At 51.7% G+C, this 14,038-nt stretch overlaps 1 protein-coding gene across 2 annotated transcripts in view; it reads right to left on the reverse strand.

Annotated features, from left to right (window-relative positions):
• Svop (SV2 related protein) overlaps positions 1 to 14,038 on the reverse strand; it is an 88,268-nt gene that overhangs the window by 7,366 nt on the left and 66,864 nt on the right. For both annotated transcript variants that reach the window (XM_047562383.1, XM_047562384.1), the window contains exons 7-12: positions 12,227 to 12,290; positions 9,623 to 9,748; positions 7,700 to 7,828; positions 6,271 to 6,344; positions 4,524 to 4,600; positions 1,422 to 1,529 (exon numbers count right to left, since the gene is read on the reverse strand). In XM_047562383.1, the coding sequence (XP_047418339.1) occupies positions 1,422 to 1,529; positions 4,524 to 4,600; positions 6,271 to 6,344; positions 7,700 to 7,828; positions 9,623 to 9,748; positions 12,227 to 12,290 (578 nt within the window). The remainder of the gene's footprint in view (positions 1 to 1,421; positions 1,530 to 4,523; positions 4,601 to 6,270; positions 6,345 to 7,699; positions 7,829 to 9,622; positions 9,749 to 12,226; positions 12,291 to 14,038) is intronic.

Consider the following 14,038-nt stretch of genomic DNA (forward strand, 5'->3'; position numbering starts at 1 on the left):
CGCAGAGATGCAGAGACTGGTGGCTGCCAGACGCAGGAACCATCTCTGCTACCCTGGTCCAGTTACATCACGTCGCCAAGCCTGTTTCTTCTGTTGTCAAACAGAAACAATTCTACGACTTTACAAGATGACTGAGCTCGTATCGTAACGCATTTAGCACGGTTCCTGGTAGACCGTAAGTACCCGGTAAATCCTAGATATTCTTACTGTCGCAGTCACTATTCCTTTGGAAGAAAAAAGATACGTCACCTTTGCACCGTGTGCTGGCTGGCATTTCTGACGCCCCTCCCATCCTTTCCCAGGTTCCTGGTCTTGGTGGACAATAGTCCACAGGTCTCTCGTATCTCTGCACATCTCCTGAGCAGAGCCCTGAGCCGCTCCATGGTTTCAAAGTTGACTGTCATGTCACACCGTCATTTCAAGATTGTTGGTGTACAGCGAACACCTTGGAAGGTGGACATACTGTCTCCCTCTGGGGCAAAGGGCAGTTATGTTTACTACGTAATATGATCTCTCCTTCTGGACAAAGGATGGACAGACATCTGACAGCCCATTATAAAAGATTTGGGTTTCCTATGCGTGGGGTTCCTCAGTGCTGTTTTGGATATGGCTTGAGTGCTTCCACAACGGTTCATGTGTTGGGAGCTTGGTCCTCAGTGTGGTCATGTTGGGAAGTCGTGGGACCCTGAAGAAGGGGGTCTGGTGGGAGGCTGCTACTGCCCCTGGCCCCCCAGTCTCTCTTGCTTCTTGACTTGCTATGTGATCTCTCTCTCTCTCTCTCTCTCATGTGCTTCCACCCCTGTAACATCACCTACCAAAGCCAATCCAATGTTAAGCTCCAGAAGTGTGAGCTAAATAGACCTCTTTTCTTTACACAGTAGCCAGCCTCAGATACTTTGTTATAGTAACGAAAGATGGACTCACACACTCAGCCATGATGCAATCCATTGCATGTGTACCATCCAACTAGCTATCCTTCATCATGGAGGTGGGACCTGGGGCAAGCGGAACTGATACCATGTATCACTCATGGTGAAATCGGCAGGATTTACCGAGTACTTACAGTTCACCAGGAACTGTGCTTTCGTCTGTAGTCTTTTGTCTCTGACCTCAGAGATGCGTGTCTTCTGCTAGCATATTATGAAACTGGGCAGCTTAACTTGTCAGGCTCGGAAGAATTTCTTTCCGTTCATTTTTTGCTGTGCTGGGGATGGAACCTAAGCCACTAAGCCAAACCTCCACCCGTCAGCCTTCAAGAAGGGTAAAAACCTCAGCCCTATCACAGTTCTTGACTGCTTGTAGCTAAGATTTGAAAAAAAAAAAATTCCCTGGCTCCCCTAGAAATGGGACTTGCTTCTGGGTGAACAGACACAGCGTGCCAAGGCTTCCAAGCCCAGGCTCACCTGGCCTAGGTCCCTCACCTGGGAACTCCGACAGGGTGGTCCACAGCAGGTCCATGTAATCCTCCTCACTCAGGTACTCACAGGCCAGGCTGCACTTTGCTTCCACGGCCTTCTTCCGGCTGGAGACTGGGGAACGAGAAGGGGAGGAAGGGTCCTGCTGAGTCTTAGCTGGTCCCCATTTATTCCATCCCTACCATGTGGGTGACACTTTTGGTAAAAGCAGAGCAGATGACCCCCGGGGTGACTAAACTCAGGAGAAGCTGACATCTCCGCCTTCCTTCGTATGTCTCCTTCATGACCTGAAACTTTGCAACCTGCTCAGCTCTGCATGTAAACCCGTGAGTCACTCAAGCACCCTGCATCTCAAAACTGGTAGCACACAGCTGATTAGCCCAAAACGTATCTGGTCCCCCTTCAAGACTTAGGCAAGACTCACAGCTTCTGCTTCAACCTGTGCAGGGGCGCCTGGAAATCTTCAGTCCTGGCCTTAACCTTTCAGGAACATCGACTCCACAGTAAGACGTCTCCCACCGCCCACCCCGCAGCAGGAGCCATGGTCTCTTGGAACCTGAATCTGCCCCTTCCAGGATCATGGGTCTGACAGATGCACATCCTGAGCAACACGTGGAAATTGCCCTCCCTCCCAAGGGACAAAGAGTCTCCTTTGGAACCAGAACTGAGAATGATCCACCAGACCACGATTAATTAATAATTAAGACTGCTTAATTACGCAGACCTCTCGTCCCCAGCTCAGCTCTTCCTCTAGTTAAACTAAAGCCCCTGTCGGCAGCCAGAAGGCAGAGCTGAGCTGCTGGGTGGCTCTGGGCCTTCCCAATGTGTCCACACTGATCACAGTTCTTTTCCTTTTTTCCACCCTGACCTGTTCGGCTTGGTTTGGGGAGCAAGTAGCCAGACCTAGTTAGCTGAGACCCCTGGCCTCAGACCTCTGGTAACAGTTCCGTGATGAAGGTTTTCTGCAGAGCTCATTAAAGCCAATTCGATCTTCATTATTCTTGGTACTGAGGTGGGGGCAGGGCAAAGGCAGCTCATGCAGGTAGATGATCAGGTTGGTTGGATCAGGAGGATGGGGGCTGATTGCAAAGGAAGGGAACTAAAACGCTAATACCTGCTGGACACTTCCTTCCTCCAACCTGCTGCCAAGGTTACCTGCCTCCAGGGAACTGTCCCTGCCAACAAAGAGTTGTTAACGAATGCCCCTGGGCTCCCTTCCTGCTGGTACCCCTGGTACCCCTTCTGATCACGAGAGGAGGAGAGAGCAAAGGAAATCTAAAATCTATAAAAGGGGTCGGCCACCCCGCCTTGTTGGGCACCAGCTCTGGGTCCTGGGTCCTCTCCAGAGGTGTCTCCTATCTCTGTTCTGTCCTTTCAATAAAACTGTTGGCTCCTGCCTTGGCATTTCTTGGGTGTTCAATCTTCAGCACTGAGGAAATGGACCCTGATCCTCACTGATGCTCAACATGGGTATCGGTACTGGAGACTGAATCCAGGAACGCTTTACCACAGCTACACCTCCAGTCCTTTTTATTTTTTATTTTGAGAGAGGGTGTTGCTAAGCCACTTCGGGCATTACTGGATTGCTGAGGCTGGACTCCAACTTGGGATCCTCCTGCCTCAGCCTCCTGGGTTGCTGAGATAACAGGTGTGCACCACCCTGCCCCGCAATCAGGAGTCAAACTGAACTGTGAAAGGGGCAGTTTTCCAAAAGATGGAGATTCATAGCAACCAATAAGAAAGGGCCTAATCCACCTGACCAGGAAGTTCCCTGGGTTTTGACCCGCTAAGGACAGTGACTTTAAACAACCAATCTGCTTTCTGTTGGTTTTTTGGTTCTTTCAGCCCTTCTCCACCTATAAAGCTCCCCTCCCTTGTGCCGTCCATCAGCATATCCATTCTATCTTCTAGAATGAGGTTTTCCCAATTCAGAACTCACTGATAAAAGCCAATTAGATCTTTTTCATTTTTATTTTTGGTACTGGGCATTAAACACAGGGGTCCTTGACCACTGAGTCACATCTCAGTCCTTTGTATTTTTTTAAGACAAAGTCTTACTAAGTTACTTTGGACCTTGCTAAGTTGCCGAGGCTGGCCTCAAATTTGTGATCCTCCTGCCTCAGCCTCCAGAGTTGCTGGGATTACAGGTGTGCACCACCACACCCAGCAATTAGATCTTTATTTTATTAAAAAATAAATTTGTGTGTGTGTGTGTGAGTATTGCTGAAGATTGAACAGAGGGCCTCAGGTGTATGAAGCAGGAACCCTAACAGAGTCTCATTCCCAGTCCCCTGATTTGATGTGTAAGCTAAATCTGTTGCTATTTGGTCTTCTGACACTTATAGAAGCTTTCTCCTTGTATCCTTTAGCAAAGCCCAAACAACTGGAGGTCTGGCGCTGCCAGATTCATGAATTGCTGTCTACTAAAATAAACTCTAAAATTTTGATACGCTAACTTCAGGACCCAAACCCTGACATAAAACGAAACTGCAAACGTCAGCTCCATCATGACCTTGTAACCCGGGTCCGCTTTATGCTTTGAACACAGTCCTTGCTGCTCTGTCCCTGCAACTTATTTTTAAAAAGACATGTTTCTTTCTCTTCCTCTCTCCCTACCCCTACCTCCTCTCTCCCCGTCCCTCATCGCCCTGAAAACAGGGTTACCTTTCTTCTCCATCCTGGGCAGAGTTCTTGTCCTTGAGCACACACACCCACCCCAGGAACAAAGTAATTCCGACTTGAGGGTGGCACCAGAAGATCTCAGAAACGACTCTCTCCCAAATTTACAAATGAATTACAGAGAAAGCAGCTTTTGAATCACCTCTTTTAAAAAAAAAAAAAAAAAAGAAGAAAAGAAAAATCCCTGGTCCCCCTGGGCAGAATCACAGCCTCTGGGACAGGAGTTCTCTGTTTCTCTTTTGCTAGCAAAGCAATAAAACTTCTTTTTTCTTTTTCTCAAAACAGCATCCTCATCATTGGATTGGCATTAGGGACAAGGACCGAGCTTTGAGTAACAATCCGGGTTTCTCCGGAGTATCTTGGAAGCCAGTTTGTGCCAGGCCAGGCTGAGACTGGCGTGCACAGGGGTAGAGCAATCTGGGTACTCACGGCTGCAGACGTCTCCAGCCTGGAAAAGCTCTGTGGTGAGCAGAACTAAGCCGTAGTAAGAGAACGCGTTGGAAAACCTGCCAGGAGAAAGGAAGGAAGGTGAAAGGCGGATCAGAGCGCCCGAGACCTCCTCTCCCACACCCTGGGGAAGGATCTGTGTCCACAGCAGGTGGACGACCGTCTTTGGACCATGCTGGGTCTTTGGGGACCCCGGCACAGGAAGATGACAGGTACCAAGCATGGTAACATGATAAAAGGAAAGGAGCCTGTGTCTTTGGAAAGGTGGCAGCATGAATGATCCCCTCTCCCCCAAGGCCGGTCACCCAACTGGTAAACGCACCATTACCTGTTGAACAGGTAGGCGCTCTGGACTCTGTCCAACCCCCCTGGTCTACTCCACATTTGCCTGGGCTTGGTGAGAGGATTCAGCTCAGAGGAATGTGGGGGCAGCTGGACCCGGTTCTGTGTATTATCGAGGTTATTCTCCTCTTCCCTGCTACTGACCACTCTGGGGACACTGCCTCGCTAAGAATGATGCACTGCTCCAGGGTGAAGAGGAAAGCCGGGGACTGGTTTAAGAAAGCACACGGAGCCCGAAGCCAGTTTCACACACTGTGGATGCTACCACGTTCCTGACTGGGCAGAAAGCTAGTTGAAAGAATGGCTGACGTCTGACTTGTGGTGAAGGTTCAGATAATCACTCCCGGCAGACATCTCCCCGTTCAGCCCCCTTCCTACGGTTGTTGTTTGTGGAAAACTGAACAGAGTCAGAACTGGAAGTTCCAAGAAAGGTCATGTTGACCAAATCCTGGTTCTCAAACTATGGTATCCAAGGCAATGGAGGCAGAGAGGAAGTCGCTGGCAGATCATACACATCAGCTCTTATTGTAGAAAAAATATTCATTAACACCTTCAGTCCCTCCCCGTCTGTCTCTTAACATAGAGGCTCCTTGCTTCAAAGACCAACATAACTACTTTTTACTGGATTTAACTTATTTTATTTTATTTTATTTTTTTGTACTAGGGATTGAACTCAGGGATGCTTAACCATTGAGCCCTATTCCAAGCGCTTTTTTATTTTGAGACAGGGTCTTGCCAAATTGCTTAGGGCCTCACTGAGTTGCCCAGGCTGGCTTTGAACTTGTGATCTTCCTGCCTCAGCCTCGAGAGTCACTGAGATGACAGGCATGTGCCACCATGCCTAGCTTACTATATTTAATTTTGACAGTACCTTCTACCTATGACCTGCAATTAAGGCGTTTTCCTTCAAAACAGATAAATGAAATTTCTTTTAGTTTTTGAGGTACTAAGGGGGATTTAATCCAGGGCCTCATGCTTGCTAGGCAAGAGAGCTACCACTCAACCAGACCTTCAGGCCTTTTTGAAAAATAAAACTTTCTTTTGAAAGAGAACTGAGTTTAAGTCTAGCACGGTGGCACATGCTTGTCATCCCCAGTGGTTCCGGGAACTGAGGCAGGAGGATCCAAGTTCAAAACCAGCCTCGGCAACTCAGCGAGGCCCTCAGCAACTGAGAGGAGACCCTGTCTCAAAATAAAATATGAAAAGGGCTGGGGCTGGGGCTCGGTGGCTAAGCGCCCCTGGGTTCAGCCCCGGGGACGAGCAACAAAACAAAAACAAAGACAAGATGTGCTGCCTGAGCTGAAAGGGTCCTCCCTGTACCACCTTCGAGGAAAGCCACCTCCCAGCACGGGCGAGAGGGTCAAAGGGGTCGCCGAGCCGCTCTTACCATATAAACCACAGCAGCAAAGTGGTCCATCTAAAATGGGGTGTGAAAAGATCTCTCATCCTGCCTCGGTCTTCCTGTTTCAAGACAAGGACGTGCAGTTTACTGTCACCCCACCGGCTAGGTGGGCTCCGGTTGGTGGCCTGACACCTGAGCACACCCATGGCTGGGAGGGAGTTTCTGGTGGGCAGGACAATCATGGGGAGCACCCAGGATCCTATCCACCGCAGCCAGCCTAAGCCCCTCCAGCCGGGACCCCGCCCCCCAGCCGGGACCCCGCCCCTCCAGCCGGGACCCCGCCCCCCAGCCGGGACCCCGCCCCTCCACCGGGGACCCCGCCCCTCCAGCCGGGACTCCGCCCCTCCACCGGGACCCCGCCCCTCCAGCCGGGACCCCGCCCCTCCATCCGGGACCCCGCCCCTCCAGCCGGGACCCCGCCCTTCCATCCGGGACCTCGCAAGGTCCAGAGGCTCCACTTCCCACTTGGAGCCGCAGGTGGGAAGCAGAGCCCTCAGGCAGTCCCAGCACCTGGGTGCACAAAACAACTCCAGGGGCGTGCAAGCACTTCACAGGCACGTGCACACACAAACACACACACACAATACACACACACACACTTCTCTAAAGCCAGCTCTAGGTCAAGGTGACAATAAGGTACTGAGAAGCCAACTCATCACAGGACGATCAGGAAGACTGATGAGCGGAATGACCCATCTGCCAATTTCATGGAATTTAGAATTTATCAAATTAAAGAACTTATCAAATCTTTGCTTTACAATGTGCCCTTAAAAACATATTCCGTGGGCTGGGGTTGCGGCTCAGTGCTAGTGCACTCGCCTGCCTAGTATGTGTGAGGCTGGCTTTGAACTCACGATCATCCTGCCTCAGTCTCCGGAGCCGCTGGGATGACAGGCATGCGCCACTGCGCCCGACTTTCTTCCTTCCTTTCTTTTCTTTTTGTTTTTCAGTGCTGGGGATGGAACCCAGGGCCTTGCAGACACTAGGCAAGTGCTTTACCACTGAGCTACACTCCCCATCCCCTGCATCTAATGTGATTTATCACACAACTGTGGCCCACCAATCACATCACTAGTGGGACTTTGTCAAGTACCGAAAGGCAGAACCAAAGCAGAAGTCGTTACGGGACCATTAGCAGATGGCACCTCTTACCAGGCAGCATTTTTAGAACCTGGCAGAGGACACACGGATTGGAGTTGCCAAATTCCCCTTGCAGATCCTGCCAACTGCCCCCCTGCCCGCACTCCACATGCACACAACGCATACATGCACGCGTGTAGATCCCACCGACCATACACGTGCTCACCCACATGCATGCCCACGCATGTACATATGCACAGTGCCCCAAGGGTACACGCTCCCCTGCATGCACGTGGACACACAAGCCCCCGAGTCGGGAGGTTCAGTCACTGACCTGTCTGGAGATGATGAGTTTCCCCAGGGGCATGGGGGCTCCGTTTTCTGTTGCTATCCTCTTTAAGGTGGCAATTGCTTTTTCTTGGTTCCCAGATAGCACATCGTACCGCGCACTCTCTGGCAGCCACTGGAGGGACAGGAGACCCAGGCATGGCTGATTAGGGTGCAACAGAACACACCCAGCCACTGGCTCTCATCTGTGGGTGGGGTCGCTAAGCTGGTGACTCTGGAGCCAGGGGCCTGGCCTCAAATGCTGACTTTCCTATTTTTATGGCCGTGTAACCCTGTGCAACGACTTGACCTCTCTGTTCTTCCATTTCCTCACCTCTAAAATGGGGGTCATAATAGACCTAACCATTAAGGTGACCGAGAGCATGAAATTTAGGGACAATTTATGCAAAGTGTGTGGCTCGGCGCCTCGCCTGGGTTACTATAGTTATTATGGTCACGCTCTGTTAGTATTTGGTGCTGGTTTGAGTTTCAGGGGAGTGTTGAATTAAATTGTGACCACCATCCAAATTTTATCCCCAACTCTCAAGAAACTACCTCACCTGTGTTGAGCATCATCTTGCAAACTCAGTCCGAGAGAGAGTGAGAGAGAGAGAAAGTGAGAAAGCAAGCCTAATGGAGTGCCAACCCTGAGTGACCAGATAAACACATTTCGGTCAAAAGAAGCCATGGCAACCAGTGAAGCAGCAGTTATAGCAGAGAGAGCAGGAGATGGAGCGCCAGAAGATCTGGCTCAGATTAGACTTCCATTGTTAATTTGTTGTAGGTCCTTGGACAAGTCCACTGGACTCCCTGGGACTCAGTCTCCTCATCCATAAAATGGGGGTGTGGCAGAGATTTGCTAATGTCCACCAAAACTCAAGGTTCCCTTGACAGAGTATAGAGTTGTCTTTGGATGTGGCTGCCCAGCCCTGGACTACATTTCCCAGTTTCCCTTGCAGCTAGGTGAGATCATGTGACTTTCTTTTATCCAATGGCATGTAAGTAGACAATCTCCTGGCCAAGATGTTCAAGAACCAAGTGTGCAAACTCCACTTTCCCTTCCTTGTCTATGATCTGCAGGTAGAAGACTCCAAAACCCTGGAAGATGGTAGAGCCCCAAGCTGCAAGGAAAACCTGGTCCAGAATCTCACTATCCATCCAGAATGCTCATTCCCAACTGGTATGTTAGTGAGAAATAAACTTCTGTTATGTTAAGCTACCCAAGTTTGTGGGGGGCTTTATTTGTCCCCCTAGTTAATGTAGAGGTTCATCAGACCTACCTCATATGGTTACTGGGAGGAATAAGTTTACTGATACCTGTAAAGGGCCTGGTACAGAGATTACCGCACAGTTAAACTCAGTATCATTAATACCTATTGTTATTACCAGGAATTATTGGAGCATGTACCACACATGAGATCTAGCCATCTGTAGGCTTATTTTGAGGCCCCACTGGTAGTAAACTGTAAACTGCTGAAGGTGTGGCTTGATCTTACCACAGGATGTGGTTTATGCAGAGCGAAGATCATTTGAGCTCCTGGATCCAGCCATGCCTGAAGCCAGGTATTTAATCCTGTCATGCACCTACCCCTCTGTTTTACTCAAGACAGTGTGAATTAGGCATCAGTCACTTGCAGCTTAAGAGTTCCCATGAACCCAATAGTCACTTCAAGTGTGGATCTTTCAAGGATGCGGTCAATGTATTCCCTCAACCCCAGTTTTCTTCCTAGAGAACACCCTGGAAATGTCTGCCTGGAGGAAATCTAACCCCCCATCCTGGGGCTGCCTCAGGCTTCGTTCCCTTATCTCATTTCCTGGTTTCAAAAACCAATATTTAAAGGTGGCTTTGGTGTTGACCTCCACCCGCTTTCCACAAAAATACAGTAGACGGTAAAGCGCGAGGCAGGGAAGGAGACGGAAAGATACCTACGAAGCACAGAACCGCGAAGAGGAGCAGCGGGACGGCAGACAGGATGAGCAGCCAACGCCAGCCCAGGCTGGGCATCACGAACACGGCCAGGACCACCTCGAACACTGTCCCGAGGGCCCAGAAGACCTGGCACAGAGAGTCGGGGTCAGGGCTGGGGCAGTGTGTCCCCCAGTGAGCAACTGCAGGGTTGCAGGGTGCCTGGGGACTACAGCATTGACGTGGGGGCGGGGCAGGGGTCAGCAGGGTCAGGATGGCCATAGGGCGGGGCTAGGGCCATCGGCTGTCCATCTGCCAAGGGTCCTGCTCATGCCCCAGGGTATCTGCTTGGCGTTTGCAGATGCCTTTGGGTGTGCCGCTGGGCAGCTCGGGCTGAGCAGGACAAGTGATCAGTAATATGTGACGCCAACATGACAGTGGATGCATTGAGCGGTTCAGGGCTTGGGGTTTTCCCCCCTGATTTTGGGGGGCGGGTAAAATACACATGACGTACAATTGGCCAGAGTAACCATTTTTAAGTGCACAGTTCAGTGGTATTAAATGCACACCATCCACCTCCAGAACTCTTTCCATCTTGTAAAATGAAAACTTTGTATCCATTCAACTGTAGCTCCTCGCCCTCCCACCCGCCCTGACAGTCTCTATTTCCCTATGAGGTTGCCTCCTAGCGACGTTGCCTCCTAGCGACTCAGGTAAGTGGAAACACACAATATTTGTCTGTCTGTGTCTGTCTTACTCCACTGAGGGTCAGTCCTCAAGGTTCCGAGTTGTAGCATGAGTCATAATTTCCTTCCTTTTTAAGGCTGAAGAATATTCTATCAGACAGGGCACAGTGACGCCCACCTGTCATCCCAAGGGCTCGGGAGGCTGGGGCAGGAGGATGGCAAGTTCAAAACCAGCCTCAGCACCCTAGCGAGGCCCTGAGCGACTCGGCGAGACCCTATCTCTAAATAAAATACAATGAAGGGCTGGCGGTGCGGTTCAGTGGTTAAGCGCCCCTGGGTTCAATCCCCGGTACCAAAAAAGAAAAAAATTCCCACGTGGTGCGGAGGACACTTGGCCTCTCTGGGCGTCCACCGATGGACCTGCGATGCTGTTTACAGAGCGCCACACGCGGACACGCAGGGTTGTCTACGGACGTCCACAGGCTCCCTGGACTCTCTGGCTTCCCACTGAGTGCAGCCCAGAGGGAGCCCTGCCGGAGAGCGGAGGGAGGGAGGGAGGAGGGGAGACCCGGGCCCCTTGTTCCTCCGGCCCCTCCTGGGGGCTGCTGCGCCCCTCTGCACCGCTGGCTGGTGCCGCCCTGCAGGGGCTTCATCAGTGGCGCCTTTATTAAGCTCTCCTCACACGATGCCAACGTGAGCATGCAGCCTCCCGCTGGAGACCCCTCTGCCGCCACCGCCCGGCTCGTTCTGAACTCTGGTCCTGACCGGCTCGTGGTGCACCCTTGCGATGACGGCAACTCCCCGCCCGGCTGAGGCAGGAGGATCACAAGTTGGAGGCCAGCCTCGGCAACTTAGTGAGACTCTTTTGAAGCTCAGGGCTCAGTGGGAGAGCACTCCTGGGTTCCATCCACAGTGTTGCAGATCGATCAATCGATCCATCCATCAGCCTGGTCCTCCGGCCTCCCCAGGAGGTTTCCTGAATCGGCCTTTGCTTAAAGGAAAGCAGTCCATTTCTGTGGTGGACAATCAGGGTGACAGACAAAGTGGGTACAGCCAGGGCAGGGACCGACCAGAATGGACATCAGCCACACCCCCACCCCCACCTCTCCCGGGCCAGGAGTTAACTCCGTAGCTGCTGGGTCGTGGGAAGCTCCGAGGAGTCCTGAGAGAACGGGGTGTTAGGCAGCGAGGGCGAGCCGGAGCTCGGGGTCAGCGGGCCCAGATGCATTTCATTATTTAAACAGCTGGTTCACCCAGTGTAGACCGGCCGACTCTCACCCCACCTGGTCAGGATGGACAAACGGGCCTGTGGGGTCACGTGATTGACGACGCTCTCGCTGTGGTCACAGTGACTGAGGCGGTCCCAGGGACCTCACCGTCAACACTGTGGACCTCAGTGTCCAGCAGAGGCAAATAAATCCCTTGGCCACCGTGTGCCGGGGCCATGGGAAGTACGGATCTGCCCCGAGATCTTTCCGATCATGGCTGGAAATGGGTCACAGGGCCAGGCAGAGGGAGGGCTAAGCTAAGGGTTGACTGGACCCGGAGAGACTTAAGGAAGTGACCAAGAATGGAGATCACTCACAAGATAGGTACCAATCCGGGGAAAAGCAGGGGTGGCGGGTGGCGGTGAGGGTGGGGACAGGAGTGTGGTCCATTCGAACTGTCAATCAACACCAACTCTAAGTCATTCCCAGTTGAACAAGGGCACACCACCTGCCTGCCACCAGTTTTTAAAGGTACGGTTGATTTAATTTTCTTGTCAACTGAAGAGTGTATGCATACTGCAAACCAGCCACGTCAGAATCCACATCACTGATCCATTGAAATCTTTATATATGTTTTTAAAGTCCTTTTTTCTTTGTCGGGTGGCTCAGGACACCTGTGAACCACCTGCCAGAGAGTCGGCCTTCTCTAGAGACCCAGCCTCCCTCCTCCTTACCTCGATCAGCAAAATACACTTGGCTCTGGCTTTCATGGGGAGGAACTCAGCATACAGCGTCACCCTAGGCAAGCAGAGAGAAAGGAGCGAGGGTCAGGACAGGGTGGGAAGACTGCAAAAGTTTCTGAGCTTCTAAGACAACACTCCTCCACAGGTAGTCATTATTATATCCGAATGTCCTTGGATGGTGGCTGACCTTTGAAATCAGACTCTCAGGGATGGGGGCCTTGAATCTGCATTTTCTTTTCTTTTTTTTTTTTTTGGTACCAGGGATTGAACCCAGGGGCACTTGACCAGTGAGCCGCATCCCCAGCCCTTTTTATATTTTTATTTAGAGACAGGGTCTCGCTCAGTTACGTAGGGCCTCACTAAATTGCTGAAGCTGGCTTTGAACTCGTGATCCTCCTGCCTCAGCCTCCCAAGAGGCTGGGGTTAGAGGTGTGCGCCACCTGAATCTGCGTTGTTGACGGGCTCCCTAAGTGGTGCGCAGGTTTCCTCGGTACATCCGCTCAGTCCCACCGACAGCCCAGGAAGTCTAGGGGAAGACAGGGGAGTGGGGCTACGGGCACCTTCAACCTAGAACAGGGCGCGAGCCCTCACGACACCCTCGCCCCAGCCCCATCGAGGGCTGGCTGTGTTTTCTTAGCAGCAACACCAGATACAAGGCTGAGTCTTGCTGGTGCATCGCCTTAGGGGCATGTGACGTTAGCCCCGTCCCCATCCCTGGGCATGTGACATCAGCCCCGTCCCCCCCTCTGGGGACCTTGATCTTCACCAAGACATCAGGTTGGTGTCTGACCCATTTCTCCACCTAAGCACATCATTTTTCCCATTTGACCCTCATAAGTACTTTGTGCCGATAGCCTGTTCCCCACCAGCTTTAGCTCCTGGCTGCTTCTGCCTAAATCGCCTGTGACCATGCCGTCAACAAGTGGCACTGAAAGATTCTGTCACTCCTCTCACATTTACTGCTTCACATTCTACCACAAGGAAAAGCTCCTTCCTCTCCACCCCCTACCTAACTCTTCCATCCACCCCTCTCTGTATCTGTCCACCTATCTCTATCCTGAGCTCTCCAGATATGCATCTATCATCTATTTACCTGTCATTTATCGACCTGTCACTTATCTACCTCCCCCTGGGGTCTCTCTCCACCCTCCCCTTCCTCCTCAGCCCTCTGGCATGCTGGGGAGAGAAGGGAAGTTGCCCGTGCTACCTTCCGTTTGGCTAGGAAGAGGAGGCCTTCTCCACAATTCCCCCCCGGCCCCAGTCAGGTGTCTGAGCCACCAGATGACTGCCTGCTACTTTCCTGGTCCCTCTTAAAGAGTGAGGGTGGGGTAACCAGGCGAGGTGGTGCATGCCTATCATTCGGGCAGCTTGGGAGGCTCAGGCAGGAGGATCACAAGTTTTAGGCCAGCCTCAGCAACTTAGTGAGACCTGCTCAAAATAAAAGATAAAAAGGGTTGGGGGGTATAGCTCAGTGGTAAAGCGCCCCTGGGTTCAATCTCCAGTATCTAAAAAACACACAAAACCCCCACTGGATTAACAGGAAATTGTCCTGATCTATGCAATCAGAGGGAAATGAAAGTGGTATTTCCAAAGAGGTGGGGCCACATCAATTGGACCAAATATGAGTCCGAGATACCTCCAGGACCTCCTCTCACGGTCCTGCTCCTCACGTTACCTTTGCTCCACCGGCACTTCGTGGGCACACCACGAGGTGACAGGAAAGACAAGCCAGGGTCACCGGGGGTCACTGTGGTTAATGGGAGCATGTTGGAGACCCAGGGAGGCAGGATGCCGTTACACACA

Source organism: Sciurus carolinensis, chromosome 8, assembly GCF_902686445.1.
Source record: "Sciurus carolinensis chromosome 8, mSciCar1.2, whole genome shotgun sequence".
In the NCBI taxonomy this organism is placed as follows: domain Eukaryota; kingdom Metazoa; phylum Chordata; class Mammalia; order Rodentia; family Sciuridae; genus Sciurus; species Sciurus carolinensis.